General features: G+C 36.8%; 2 protein-coding genes across 5 annotated transcripts; both read left to right on the top strand.

Moving 5' to 3' along the window:
• Nucleotides 1–842: 842 nt before the first annotated feature.
• Nucleotides 843–6688, top strand: LOC107864323 (protein THYLAKOID ASSEMBLY 8-like, chloroplastic). The gene is made up of 3 exons (XM_016710666.2): nt 843–1333; nt 4340–4730; nt 6201–6688. Exons 1-2 carry the CDS (start codon nt 971–973, stop codon nt 4727–4729), a joined length of 753 nt encoding a protein of 250 aa, XP_016566152.1. The 5' UTR covers nt 843–970; the 3' UTR covers nt 4730; nt 6201–6688.
• Nucleotides 6689–9675: 2987 nt separating this feature from the next.
• On the top strand, nt 9676–14365 carry LOC107864324 (Werner Syndrome-like exonuclease). Of its 4 annotated transcripts, none has more exons than XM_016710670.2 (6): nt 9676–10033; nt 11587–11766; nt 12714–12844; nt 12938–13096; nt 13776–13886; nt 13968–14365. In XM_016710670.2, the coding sequence occupies exons 1-6, from the start codon at nt 9772–9774 to the stop codon at nt 14007–14009; spliced, it is 885 nt and encodes a 294-aa protein (XP_016566156.1). In that variant the 5' UTR covers nt 9676–9771; the 3' UTR covers nt 14010–14365. The 4 variants fall into 4 exon arrangements, with proteins under 4 accessions (XP_016566156.1, XP_016566155.1, XP_016566153.1 ...); XM_016710669.2 differs by having other exon boundaries at nt 11584–11766; XM_016710667.2 differs by having other exon boundaries at nt 9720–10033; nt 11584–11784.
• Nucleotides 14366–15148: the final 783 nt, after the last annotated feature.

Here is a 15148-nt window from a genome sequence, read left to right as displayed (position 1 = left end):
TTCTACTACTATTATTAGGGCTGGTTTGGTGTGAGGTACAGAAGATAAATAATTTTGGAATAAAAATAAAAAATTATTTTATTTCATGTTTATTGTGAGGTATTAGTTAGTACCAAAATTATTTTTTCCACCATTTATAGATGATGGTATAAGTGGAATTAATTATCCTTGGATAACTCTTTCTCTCCCAAATGACCCCTGAAGATTTCTTTGCCAATTTCTCAACCATATTTTACTCAATTTCCCAATACCTCCGTCGGAGCTCCATCGCCGCCGCCCTCCCATTTTGTTTCGCCCTAAATGGAATAACTCTCTTAGTTATGCTGTGCCCCGACCCAAGTCCCCACGTCTGCTTTTCTCTGCCCGCAACCCAATAAGTTGGCAAAGCCAATACAAGATTAGGATCGTCCCCTTCATTCTATGCTGACCCCGGCTGGCTTCTTGGGAAGCCCGTTCCCACCGTGCTCACAGCCCGGCTGTCTTGCCAGCAGTATTGGGAATTCTCCCGTTCATCGACCGTCATTGCCACACCCCACCACCCACCCACATTCCCTCTCATACCTATTTTCTCAAAAAATGGCAATAAACGTCATTTCAGGACTAAAAATTCTTCCCATCTATTCTAGTCCTGTTGGAAAAAGTTACTTCATATATGTTGTTGCTAAGAAGTGATACGTTATCCTGTGATTTAGACCAGCTGTGTGAAAGCTGACCCAAACATCACAGTTATTAAAAAGAATTGGGACTATTTGAGTATTTTTCAAGAGCTAGATGGGCTAAATGTTACTTTTAAAAACTCAAGGTGTCTAAAAGTAAAAACTACTACACCTACCTCTTTTTCATTCCCAATTCTCAACCCTAATACCCAATTTCCCAATTCTTTTGCCGGAGCATCACCGGCGCCGCCGTATCCACTGCCGGAATCACCACCACACCCTCCACCCACCCCTTCATACCCATTTCCTAAAAAATGTCAATTAGAGCATTTTCAAGACTAAAAATCCCTTCTTTATTCCTCGTTAAACACCTTACAGTTTCTCCTTTACCATCAACTTCTCCTACAATAGCATCATGGATTCCCGAGTTATCGAGAAGTTCATTGAGTTTTGTGAAGTGGTACCATGATGGTAGACCAAGAGGATCACTTTGGAGAGGGAAAAAATTGATTGGGAAAGAAGCACTTTATGTGATTCTTGGGTTAAGGAGATTTAAAAGTGATGAAGAGAAACTTGATAAGTTTGTTAAAGTACATGTACTTAGGCTTCTTAAAATGGATATGATTGCTGTTCTTAATGAACTTGAACGTCAACAAGAGGTTTCTCTTGCTGTTAAGGTGAGTTTTCTAGTGCCAAATGTGTGAATTTTTGTTATATATGTTTATATGAGATTTAGTGGTGTCCGGTCAGCTTACGTGCAACTCGACTAATTCCATAGGATACATGCTTATTTCCAACCAGAATAGGTAACGGGTAACTCTATCCACCAAGATTAGGATAGATGAGAAGAAATTACTAGTGTTTTTGTATCTGCTAGGATTTGACTAGGTAACTCTATCCACCAAGACTAGGATAGATGGGAAGAAATCACTAGGGTTTTTGTCTCTGTTAGGATTTGACCGGGTAACTCGATCCACCAAGACCAGGATAGATGGGAAGAAATCACTTGTGTTGTCTCCGTTAGGATTTGACTAGGTAACTCTATCCACCAACACTAGGATAGAATGGGAAGAAATCACTCGTGTTTTTGTCTCTATTAGGATTTGACTAGGTAGCTCGATCCACCAAGACTAGGATAGATAGGAAGAAATCACTCATTTTTTCTGTCTCTGTCTCTGTTAGGATTGACTGGGTAACTCGATCCACCAAGACTAGGATAAATGGGAAGAAATCACTCATGCTTTTGTCTCTGTTAGGATTTGACTAGGTAACTCTATCCACCAAAACTAGGATAGATGAGAAGAAATCACTAGTGTTTTTGTCTTCATTAGGATTTGAGCCTGAGGTGCTAATTCCACTGGGTACGTGCCAACTCCCACCAGTTCCTAGGTAACTCTATCCACCAAGTTTAGGATATGGGGGGAAAATCACCTAATGTTTTTGTCTCCGTTAGGATTTGAACCTGAGACATCATGGTTCTCAATGCACTTCATTGACAACTAGGCCACATCCTTGGGTGCAGTTGCAATTTTTGGGTGCACAATAGTATTCTGTTCTGCAATTATCTTTTCATTTCTGTTTGAGGAGTTTTATTGTTGCATTTGCCGTTTAGTAATAGAGGAAGTTATTGCTATTGAAATTATCAGAATAATACAAAGCTGTGATCTTTTTTTGCTCCTTTTGGCGTATACCTTGTGGTATAATTTGTTTTCTTGAAGAATGGAAGTATAAATGGGAACCATAAGAAGAAAATGTGGTTGTTTCTGATGTTGCAGCCTCCCTGTATAGATCTTCTTGACAAGATGAAGTATGTACCAATAAAGCAAAGTTGGAATGCACTATGCTTCCAGTTGCCCAAGTTTGGTTGGATGCCATAGAACTTGTATAGTTTCACCTTTAATGCCAAAAGTTTGAGGCTTTTTGTCTCTGTTCATATGGGGAGTTAGTGAAACTGGAAAACAAGAATTGCTCAAGTAGTATTTTGTCCTTGAGATAAGTGATTTTTCACATAGAAGAGTACTCCTTTTGTGAATTTTTGGCCGAATAAGTGGAACATGGTAAAATGTTGATAATGTCATTAAATATTTACCAAATAAGGAAATAGGGAGACGTGCCATTCTTTTTGTGACTGACTAGAAAGATAAGTGTGTCGTATAAATTGGGACAGAGGGAGTAGTATTTTTGTCTCGGCTAGGATTTGAAAGGGAGACCTCATGGTTCTCCCGATTTTATTGAGCACTAGCACTGGCGATACTTCCTTCTTCACACCCTTCTTAGGTGCAAGACTGCACAAATACTGTTCTACAACTATTTTTCTTATTTCTGTTTCAGAAGGTTTGTTGTTGCATTCGGTAATAGAGGAAGTTATAGTTTTCTTTGTCCCCTTATAGCCTTCTAGGTGCCCACGTTTAGTTTGACGCTATTAAACCTGTATAGTTTCACTCATAAGGTGGTAACTGCAGTAAAGTGCTTTCGGTGCTTTAGGATCAGCAAGTTTATACTTAATGCTATTGTGATGGGACATAGTAGAAGTTTCTTATAATAGACCATAAATAATAAAATTGGTCATTATTGTCACTGTTCAGTGGTTTTATATAATTTTTCTTGTGAACTTGTTCTTCTATTTAAATTTGGACTTGAAAGCTTCTGTAGATGTCGACTACTAGAAGAAGTTTGATGCTGACTTAATTCTTGTAATGTTCTGTGATACAACAGACCTATGTAACAGAACCTCTATTTAAAATAATAGAAATGAGTGCAATCTTGAAAACTGAAAATTGAAAAGAAGGGCAATTACATGTCATTTCATCCTTTATGTGCAAATGTTCAGGGAAGACGTATTCCACCTCCTCCTATGTTTTCTTGTGGCAACTCACTTGTGGAGGGAGATATTGAGTTGCTTCAAGCTATAATTATTAATGCTGGGCAAAGTGAAGCAGACACTTCCACTTGGACCTTTAGAGCATGATATGTTGCCCCACCAGCACTCATGGATCCTGTGAAAGGAAAGAGATAGGAGCCCTTTTGAAAGGGATAAAGAAAAACTAAGTACGTTTGGGGAGTTGCGTCTCATCCTTAGGTTCTTTTTAGTGCACTCATAAGGTTCTGGTTTGTATATAAAATTGGGCTTCATTCATAGAGAAAACATGTCCTTTTGGAGATTCTCTTTTTTTTGTGTTAACGCTTGCATATGGAGATGTCCCCCATCAAATAATTTTTTTACCATATCCAATAAAAGAAAATAAAGAAAAGAGAGGCAGGGAGGAGATAGAAATGATTCACTCGTTATGTTCAAGTATGGTAAAGGGGAGACTTTAATGGCTTACAGATAGAAAAGCGTGAATTCGATAGAATTTTTTGTTGAGAAAGGTAACAAGTAGGATTTTATAGGAATTTGGTCGTGCTAACACAATGTTGATAATTCTTGTTTTTTCTAGTTCTGCTGATCACCACAAAGAACGATCATACTTCTCTTGCCGCCGGATATCTGTTTGAGCATATTCTGCTTTATTCCTTTTTGGTTGAGAATTGAGATCATCCTTTCTGAATTTGAGTCTTGATATTCATGCTATTGTCGTTTTCAGTTTTCGAACTGTATTTATTGTCATAAGCTATGCCTTGCCTTTTCTACTTTGAGGCATATGGAATGGCATTAACACACAGCTAGTTGTTTTGTATTCCAGGTGTTTTGGGTAATTCAGAAACAAGCCTGGTACCAACCCGATGTCTATCTTTACAAAGACCTTATCATTGCATTGGCCAGACAGAGAAAAATGGACGATGCGATGAAGTTATGGGAGAGTATGAGAAAGGAAGATTTATTTCCTGATTCTCAGACATTCACTGAAGTTATTAGGGGCTTCCTGAGAGACGGATCTCCTGCAGATGCTATGAACATATTTGAGGACATGAAAAAGTCTCCATACCCACCTGAGGAGCTGCCTTTCAGGATTCTATTAAAGGGACTTTTGCCACATCCCCTATTAAGAAACAGGGTTAAGCAAGACTTTGAGGAGATATTTCCGGATCGGCATATATATGATCCTCCAGAAGAGATTTTTGGATTACGTTGAGGTACATATGTTATGTAGTTTGCTTTAACTTGTTTCATAATAGGTTGCTCGTTGATGCCCCTTTATATTGTTAACTTGCAGAAAGTGGCTTCCCGTTGTTTCATATTAGGTCCTTGATCGATATTTTTAACTTGCAGAAAATGGCTTCCCGTTGGCTCTAACTGTGTATTATAGCTGCACCTATTACACTTATCTCATTGGAAAATTACTTATAATACTTGTTAAAAAATAATTATCTCTGAATAGGGCCAGCTTGTTATTTAAGTGGTTGCATTTAAAATAGTAAGCACGAATATCAATTCGTTGTTGTTGTTGTTGTTGTTGTAAGCACGAATATCAATGTGATATTTCTATTCAAGATTAGGACTTGGTGCTGCTATAAGGCACGTAAAAGTGGGGGCAGGGGTACACTGGCTGGCCCTTTAGTTTTCATATGTACATTGCCTCTAAGGAGATTATAGAAATTCGGTGTACCCTGCTTAATGGCGTCTGGCGCAGTCTAGCCTACAGTTCACAAAAATCAGTATTCATAAACAATAACTTTGAGCAATGTTCCTCTTTTCTATCCCTTAGGTTTTTGCAATACAACTTTTTAACAAATGTAGAATAAGATGAAAGAAATGAACAACTGAATAATTTATTTACAGAAAATAAACAAGTTCAGAATTATTTAAGTGGATCTGTGCTATTGGCACGTTCTTATGCATCCAATACTTCCAAGGGTCTCATGGTACTGGTATAATAAGGCTGTTTTGTCATTGATGGTTATTTGTTGCACTGCGACTAAGGATTTTCCTCCATATTCTTGTGTCAGTGTGTCGAGACTGGGTTATTCTAGGGGTTGAAAGGCTTGCTGGACGAAGGACTCCTATGACGAAATTAAATGGACTTGTTTTTTTTACCTTCCCATTTTTAACCAAAGTCACTTTGCTTTCTGCATAAGCCTTTGCATCAGTCTTAATGTATTCTGTATTTGTCGCTTGAGGACTCTAGGAACGATTACCCTTCATGTAGATTACGGTGCATTGAAGTGCTTCTTTCAATGTATAGGATTTCTTTATGCCAAGTTGCAAATATAACCAGAAATTAGGTGGACATTATTTGCTATGTCTTGTCTGTAACTTATTAGGAAATTTCTTCTCAGCATATTGGTAAGTACATTGTTAATATCATCACATATGATTATCTCCAATTTAACTCGTTCAGTCTTCTACTCTTCCAATAAATTGCTCGACGATATTAGCAGTCAGAAGCACCCCTTTGGAAATGGGTACGTTCGTATCGCCAGAAAAGCCAAGGGGTCAACAGGTCAAGTTTTACTACAATTTACTTGAAATGCGCTTGAATCCTTTTTTTAGTTATGCTATTATGTTATGTTTGCTTCTTTTGCTTGGAAAATTTTCGTGAGAAGGTAACATTTTGTATATATTTATCATCTTTTGCTTGAAAAATATGTCTTGTTTGGTCTCAGGCTTTAATAAAACAGAGCCGCACGGTTGTCTTTGTTGCTGATCAAATATTATATTAGTGGAGACAAGCATATATCCAGTCGTGGGAAGCTTCTTCCACCTTGATATCATATAGTATACAAATGCTATTACTGGCTCCGCGAGGAGGGTTACATCCTCCTCTTGATGATGTGCTAAGAATGAGTATCGGTATTTCTTGCTATCCATGGTCCCCGGTTACTACAAAATTCATCAATGATTCGTTGTTCTTAGCTATTTCTTTGGTACTGACAACTTCTCATCATTCTCCAGAGTTCCATATTTTTGATCTTGGGAAAGTTGTTCAGATTTAAGACTATTGTTGTTTAGGTAGCTCAATAGTATGTCTTGGTGCCTTTTCTGAGATTTTGGTTGTTATTATAGTTTGTAAAGGTGCTTTTGACATTTTGAAGAGAATAATGTAGAATGATGTTCCATTTATTTGCAATGCTGAGCACTAGACTTTGGCTTATTGCATTTTGCATCTCACAATATTTAACACAATACTGGCTTTAAAATGAGTTACTTGAGTCGACGGTCTATCGCAAACAACCTCTCTATCTTCAAACTGTACGAGTAAGGTTTGCATACACATTACCTTCCTTAGACTCTTCTTGTGAGATTATTAGACGTTTACTTTTGAAATTACACTGAATATGTTGTTGCTGTTACCGTATTAACTATAAGAACCACAAACCGTAAAGATAAGATCAAGCATTAAAACAAAACAAGATCTTAAGAATGAATTAAGCTTTTTTTTTTAACCCCTTCGCTGGAAAAGTTATCTTAACAATTGTATGGTCATAGATAACACAATCCTTCAATTTTAGTTCATTTAAGAGATAATACCCAATTACCCTTGAATTATACCTCAAAAGGCTATGATACACTTCAACTTAAATAGGGTCCTATTACCTCCCTGAACTAATTAAAAGTGTAATTTTGACACCCTTAGTGCCTATGTGTCACATACGTGGCACAACACATTGAAGTGTCCATGTAGGCACACGTGTATGCCACGTATGTGCCATGTAGGCACTAAGGGTGTTAAAATTACATTTTTAATTAGTTCAGGGGTAATAGGACCCCATTTAAGTTGAGGTGTGTCACAACCGTTTTGGGTATAATTTAGGGAGGTAATAGAATATTTTCTCTCATTTAACACAAAAATGAAACTAATTAAACCCACAAAAAAAATATAAATTAAAACCTCTCCTCATAAAGGGGGTGGTAGAGAGATCATTTATCTCTACCAATCTTTTTCAACTATCAATAAAAATTTTCATATAAAAGAAAGAAAATAATGATAGTACTCAAGTAAATTTGGGGTAAAAAACAAAAGAAAAAAGAAAAAAAGAAACAAAACAAAACTAATGATGGCTTTGATCTCCTTCTCTATGTCAAGGAGGTCAAATAATTTTCTTATCAATTTAATTCCTTTGGCATTTTTCATTTGCCTAACTCTTCAATTACCTATTGTCAAAGGAAGAGTTCAAATTCAACCCATAAATAATAATGTTCCTCCAAATGTTGCCAAAGCATGTAACAATAATAACGAATGTATTTCATGGCTCCAAGCAGACAGGTCAAAAGACGATCTCGATTCGCTCCAGAAAGCCGATCTAAAAACGATCGGCTTTCTGGCGCTTAAAAAAATCGAGCAGGAGGCGACTAATGTGTCGACAGTTGTCCGCATGAAGCTCCTTAATGATAGTGACAAGTTATCGCCCGATACGCAACAAGCATTGAGCGATTGTAACGATCATTTCATACCGGCTATCGAGCTAATTAATGACGCGGTCGATGCTACGGTTAATAACGCGTTTGAGGACGCGATAAATTATTATACGATCGCGATAACGGATTTCGAGGTTTGTTACCCTCGTCTTAAGGCAATGCGTACATCTAATGAAGTTGATGTTGGGGATTATGTTGATCATCATATTGCTGAGGTTGCTAATGCACGTAATAATTTGGTTAAATTTATTCATATTCCATTAGATGTTCTTAAAGTTGTTGCAGCTAGTAGCCCACATTAAGTAATTGTGTCAATTTACCTTTCTCTTTTTTATCTTGGAAATATTAATTTAGTGTGTGTGTGATTCAACAAATGTTGTTCCAAATGTAAATGGTATGTCATACATAATTCACATACAATAATAAAGATTTGTTTTGTATTATATATTTATATTGGTTTGACACTAACTTAAAATGGAGTTAGAGACGAGTCAGGATTTCAAGTAAGGAAGTTCAATATTCAAAGAAGACTAAATCAAAAGGGGTTCAACACCTACTATAATCACATAAAAAATAATTTTAATCATGTATAAATAATATATTTTTCTGTCGAAGGGGTTCGGACAAACCCCTAAAGAGGGCTGGCTCCGCCTCTGAATGGAGCGATATGATCAGGAGTGATTCATATAGCTTATCTTAACTTGCTTGGGATTAACTCGCAATACATACAATTATTTTATTACTTGCTCGAATTCGCCCAAACTGCAGCGAGGAGAATTCAATTTTTTTTTTTTATATATATGAATTTTTTTATTTTATTTTTTTGTTTTTCATCCGGTGTTCGATACTCATATTGTAATCCGACTAATTTGAATTCGTGCCAGATAGGCCCCATTCAAGGGGTAGCGCTCCTCAGCATTAGTGTTGCTAAGTTGCATCTCAGTCTATGAGTTAGTGAATCGAGTTAAAATGAGAACAATTTACGCAATTAATGTAAGTTTGACATAGAGATACAAAAGATAATCAAGTAGTATTAGCTATAAAACATAAAGGCATAATACATAGTAGTAAATGTGTTCTTTAATTCGGTTTCAACTGATGTTTATGTCCTCCAAATTTAGATTTGTACAAGTAAATATTTAAATTTTTATAAAGTTCAACAAATAGATACATTCATCCTACACGACATATAACGTGAGTTGCCACGTTATACACTACGTAGGATGCATGTGTCTATTTATTCAACTTTATATAAGTTTAAATGTCTACTTATAGATAACAAAATTGAAAAGCTTAGATGACAGTTGAACCAAATTGAAGTGCACATGTATGTATATGACTATAGGTTTGAACTTTTGGGTGACTAAAGTGTAATTTCCAAATATATTGTGTGTCTATAAAACCATAATAAAACAACCTCAACTGACATTTATGTCTTCTAACTTTAGATTTGTACAAGTAAACACTTAAACTTGTATAAAGTTCAACAAATAGATACATGCATTCTACATGACTTATAACGTGAGTTGCCACGTTATACACTATGTAGGATACATGTGTTTATTTGTTGAACTTTATACAAGTTTAAATGTCTAATTATATACAACAAAATTGAAGAGCAAATGTATGTATGTGACTATAGGTTTTGACTTTTCGGTGACTAAAGTGGAATTTCTAAATATACAGCGGGTCTATAAAGCCATAATAAAACAATAAAGGACTATACAATAAAATTGCAAAAATAAAATCAAAGCTCAAAAATGCCGCTATTTTAGCTCCCAATTTTTTTCTTTTTTCTTTTTCACTTTTTAGCAAATAATGGAAGATTGGGATAGACCATTTACAGAAGAAGAACTCCAACAAATCGACTTTGCATTTCAATCTGCTACAAAAAGACGCAATAATTCCGGCGATGTATCCACCGGCGGCGATGAATATCGCCGGAAATCTCGCCGGAGATTGCCGGAATCGCTTTTTGTTTATCATCAACAAAATGAAGCTTCCAATTCGTCTTCGATGTTGTCTCCGTGTACTCGAAATCGGTCTCAGTATAGTTATTCCTATCGTTCTTCTCATCAAGGTAGCTTTTTTTGTCCCTCTTTTCAGTAAAAAGTTTTTTTTTTTTTTTGTTTTCATTCGGTGTTTGGTATTTACATTAGAGCCCGATTAATCCGGATTCATGCCGGGAAGTCCTACTACCAAAGGCTCTGGTTAAGGATGAACGAGTAGTTACCGCTATTTTTCTAAATTATAAGCTTAATTTTGTTTGTGGTGGAAAATATTGCAAAGAAATATTGTTATAATTAGTTTTGTTGTTTGATTATAGTTGTATTTGCCAAAATGTAGTAAATTGTTACTTCTATGTTTCAATTTGATTGTCTGATTTTGACTTTGCGTGAAGTTTAAGAAGTAAAGAGTACTTTTGAATTATGTGGTCTTAAATTAAAATATGCATGATGTACCAAAATGTTTATACGTCACGTGGAAAGTTGAAACTAATGAATCGTCATAAAAGGGAAGATACATTCTTTATTCAACGGACTAAAAATGGAAGTGAGACAAACAAATTGAAGTGGCCGGAGTATTTAGGAAAAGCTTTTTTTTTGTGTGTGTGTGGAGGAAAATGTCTTTTAAAGGAAATCTTGTGTAATTAGTTTTTGCTGTTTGTTTAAGTATAAAGTTTGGTAAAGAGTTTCAATTAGAAAAATGTTAGTAGTAAGGAGTGGAAATACAGTAAATTATATGAAATATGTGTAGAGAGAAAATGACTTAGTCCTATGCTTAGTAGTTTAACACATTTGAACACCGGAAAATAATTTCAGAAGGGGAACAATTTAGGGGTTGAAGGAGAGCTTGACGTAACTAGTAAAGTTGCTGCTATGTGATCAGGGGGTCACGAGTCACGACTATGAGCTGTGAAAACAATCTCTTGCGAAAACGCAGGTTAAGATTGCGTACAATAGATCCTTGTGATCTAGACTTCCTAGAACCCCGCACATAGCAAGAGCTTAGTACATCGGGCTGCCCGTGGAACAATTTAGGGTGGTATCAATATTTTAGTTTTTGACCTAAAGGTTTAAATTTTGGATTTATGGGTAAATCTTATGCAAATTTCGATTTTAGTGAATTAATGCATTGATATACTAGTGGACATTTATTTTGAATTCGGTAAGTTTTGCAAAAACATTTAGAAAATCAACTTATTATCATAATAAGAATCAATCCTGCACACAATTTTACCGTTCTTGGGTGAGTACTCGGAATAAGATTTTTTTGAGCCGAGGGTCTATTGGAAACAACCTCTCTATTTGTGAGGTAGGGTAAGGTCTGTGTACACTCTACCCTCCCCAAACGCGCACTTTGTAGGACCACATTGTGGATGCTGTTCTTACTTAGAATAAGATAGGTAAACATATTGGAGAAACACAGTTTGGCATACTGTTTTATTGCTCCGAAAAATTCGTCTCTCGAGTTTGTAATACTAATAAATTTTTAGATCTCAAGGCGAGATAGGATTGAATTTTAGAAAAGAAAGGAATGTTTGTTTCTGTTGTGTATTATAAATGGTTGCTAATTTTTCGAAGGATTTTAATGTCCAAGTCTTCTCTTCTTTTTTGTTTTCTAATATAGCAGCTAAGGTAGTGATGCAATACCCGGAAATGACTTTTAAAGGACGTGTTATATACAGCAGAACTACTAAAGAGGTGGAGAAATCTGCAGTAGCGCTGTTTAATTTTGTTGAGGAAAAGAAGAGGAACGAAGGGCATGTTGCTCTTGGATTTGACATTGAATGGAAGCCCACTTTTAGAAGAGGTCAGTTCAAACTTCAACGTAAGCAAATGATAGTTTCACTACAATCCGAAATTTGCAAACCATATTCGAATTCTTGAATAGTTCTATCAGTCTTTCAATATAGTAGCTTCTTTTGAGGGGGTGTTAAATGGAATCTTGTAAGTTATAAAATGTGACATTTGTTGAAGTACCATTCCACTAGGTCAAAAGGTTATGTAGTTTGTTATGGCCCCTGGTGAATTTGCTAGTTCATACTCGATCTTGTGGAACTTACTTGATCTGGTGCTTCAATCTCAAGTTAGTTGCGGTTGGATATATGAATCTTCAATGCTGTGTAACTTTATCTGTTGTTGTTTGCTTGGAGCAATGAGAGTGTATAAAGCGGAAAAAGGCTTGATACCTAAGATTATTGATTCTCAGGTTAGTCATGAATAGTACATCCAGAAAATGCTGACAACAAAAGATGTTCTGAGAAAACAGACAAAAGTCATTGCACCTTAGTGATTACATCTGCATCTTAAGTAGACTTGTCTAACAAGAGTTTCTTATGTACTTATGATGATTAGAAAGGCTTCTTTTCTCTATTATTGTTTTCTCCTAAAATATATGATAGAGATTATTCTTTTGTATGCTCCTATTTGGATTCACTTCTTGCACTCATACTCTGGTTACATAGGCATACTCTTAAGCTAAGTTGCTTGGATTCTTCACTTTCGATGCCGCACTTGTGTCAGATTCTTCAAAGATACACTACTTTTGGAGAATCTGACTTGCACCCATTTACATTTTTGAATAGTTAGAGGAACATAGCTCTTAAGTCTGTAAGTAGGTGAATATAACTCCTCCTGACCTTTTGTTTTAGTTATCACATAATTAATTGGATTTTTGCTTCATTTCGCTTGTCCTTATTTGTGAAATTGCATGCTATTATCCCTCGTCACAGTATAATTAATAGGTGCTCTCTTCAGGTGTGCCACCCGGGAAGGCTGCTGTTATGCAGATATGTGGTGACAAGGGTAATTGTTACGTTCTGCATATTTTCCACTCTGGAATCCCTCTAACTCTGCAATCTCTTCTTGAGGATCCAACTGTTGTGAAGGTTGGTATTAGTTCACCTTTTTCTGGAACATTTATCAAACGAGTTATGAATTGGACATGGTTTATTAACTTTATAGTGTTCGGATAAACGTAGGTGGGTGTTTGCATTGCAAATGATGCTTACAAAGTTCTCCAAGATCACAATGTCTCTGTAAAGGCTTTGGAAGATCTTTCTGAACTTGCCAACAAAAAGCTTGATGATCCCAAGAAGTGGAGTCTAGCATCACTAACTGAGAAGCTTCTTGCCAAGCAGGTCTTTTGGTTTCTGAGTCAACCATTAATATTTTATATTCTGTTTCCTTATTTTGCGCCTTTCCTTGCTGCTTTTGAGATCCTTGACTTGGGGGTTGGGGAGTGGGGGTTCTGGACTATTTTTTCTTTAAAGAACATCAAACTTGCAAATTTTTAAAGAAGAGAACCAAATATCCCCTAAACCCGCAAAACCATACAAGTCTTGCCCCGTCTCTTGAGTGCATACACAACATCCATACCAGTTACCGTCTTCCTCCTAGCATGCTCAGTATAAGTAACAGCATCAGGAATCATATTCTCCAAAGAAGATCTTCGGCACCTCACAAGTCTTCTCATAGATCATTCCACTGATATGCTTCACTCCTCTATGCGCCAAACGCCTAATGGCTGGCTTTATGTTACCCTGAATGTTACCACGGAGGACCTTATAGTGTTTCTTTGCTCCTTTTTTCCCCAGTCCTTTTCCTCCCTTTTCACGACCCAACGTTTCCAATCAACCTTTAGTTTTTTTCAATTTGGAAGCTTCTAAATCTTGAAGTGATCATAAAATCTTGCTGGGCAGAATTTGTCTTTACTATATTAACTATGTTTTACTGCTAACGCCCTCCTCCAGATCTTCCCAGTTGTTCTTTTGTTCCAATTAAGTGTGAGATTCAACTGAGATTTTCTAGTTATTTCAGCTCCCTAAGCCAAGTAACATCAGGTTGGGGAATTGGGAGGCTAATGTGCTATCCAGGGAACAACTACATTATGCTGCTACAGATGCCTTCGTTTCTTGGTACTTGTATCAGGTCAGCAGCAAGAATCATTGTGCAATCATCATTTCATAATCTTCTCTCCCCCGTCAGTATTTATCTCTTTTTCCATCACAGGCACTGAAGAGCCTTCCTGAGATTGTTGATAACGAAAACTGAAGACAGGTTCCTTGCCCTCTGACGACATGCAGCCTGAACTTCATTAATCTAAAGTACGCTCTACTCGAGCTTTGGCCATGGCAGCTACTCCATCCACTTATACGATGTAGTTAAGTTCCATGTCTCACATTGTTGTGCAAATCCTTGTTACTGAATCACAATTGTAAAACCTCGTGATAAGTTAAAGCTCTGTAGGTAATTCTGCTGTTGTAAAATAGATAAAGCCCTCTACATGATTCTTACAATGTAATACCCCCCCCCCCCCTCCCCCCCCCCCCCCCCCCCCCCCCCCCCCCCCCGGGGCTTTGGTTCAATGGTAAGAGTAACAATCTAAAGATCTCAGGTTCGAACATTCAGCTACAATGTTTACTATGAGTCTATTGTTCTTTAACTTTGCTCGATAGATTTACCTGATAACTATGCTCGTTGACTATAGCAAATTTTTGCTCGATTGATCAAGGTGATCATAAATTTGTATGCGTAATCTCCCAAAGAATATTATGTTTGGACCTCCTATTGTGACACTCAAGCCCAATCCATACATTGTATTTTGAACTGTTTGGGTTGGGCTTGGTAATAAGTTCCATGGGTCATATGTTCAGAGTTATCCGCTACTTGCTAAAAAGGGGCAGCCCGATGCACTAAAGCTACCGTTATGTGCGGTGTCGAGGGAAGGGCTCCACCATAAGGGTGTATCGTACGCAGTCTTATCTTGCATTTCTGCCAAAGGCTGTTTCCAAGGCTTGAACCCGTGACTTCCTGATCACATGATAACAACTTTATCAATTACTGAAAATACTCTTTGTCTCATCTTTTTTTTTTTGTTTTTTTCTTTCAAAAAAGTTGAATGTGACTTCAGAAAAGAAATTTAAAAAAAAAAAAGATGATAGCAACTGAAAGTATTTGACTTATTAATCCATTGCATGTGGGGTGGGCCTTTTGTGTACTTGGATTTGTCCACATTCATTCATCACCCAATCACCTCTCCCAACCTCACTAACATGTAACAAAAACTAATGAAGATTGAGATATTGATATTTTGTAGGGGGATTTTTTTTTTGGTTTCCCACCCGGATATATTGAAGCCCCGACTAATTCGAATGGTGCATTACGGGGCCCATTTTGAGCATAGCACTTTC

The sequence above is a fragment of the Capsicum annuum genome, chromosome 3, assembly GCF_002878395.1.
Source record: "Capsicum annuum cultivar UCD-10X-F1 chromosome 3, UCD10Xv1.1, whole genome shotgun sequence".
Taxonomy (NCBI): domain Eukaryota; kingdom Viridiplantae; phylum Streptophyta; class Magnoliopsida; order Solanales; family Solanaceae; genus Capsicum; species Capsicum annuum.
This window is presented reverse-complemented; position numbering and strand designations above follow the sequence as displayed.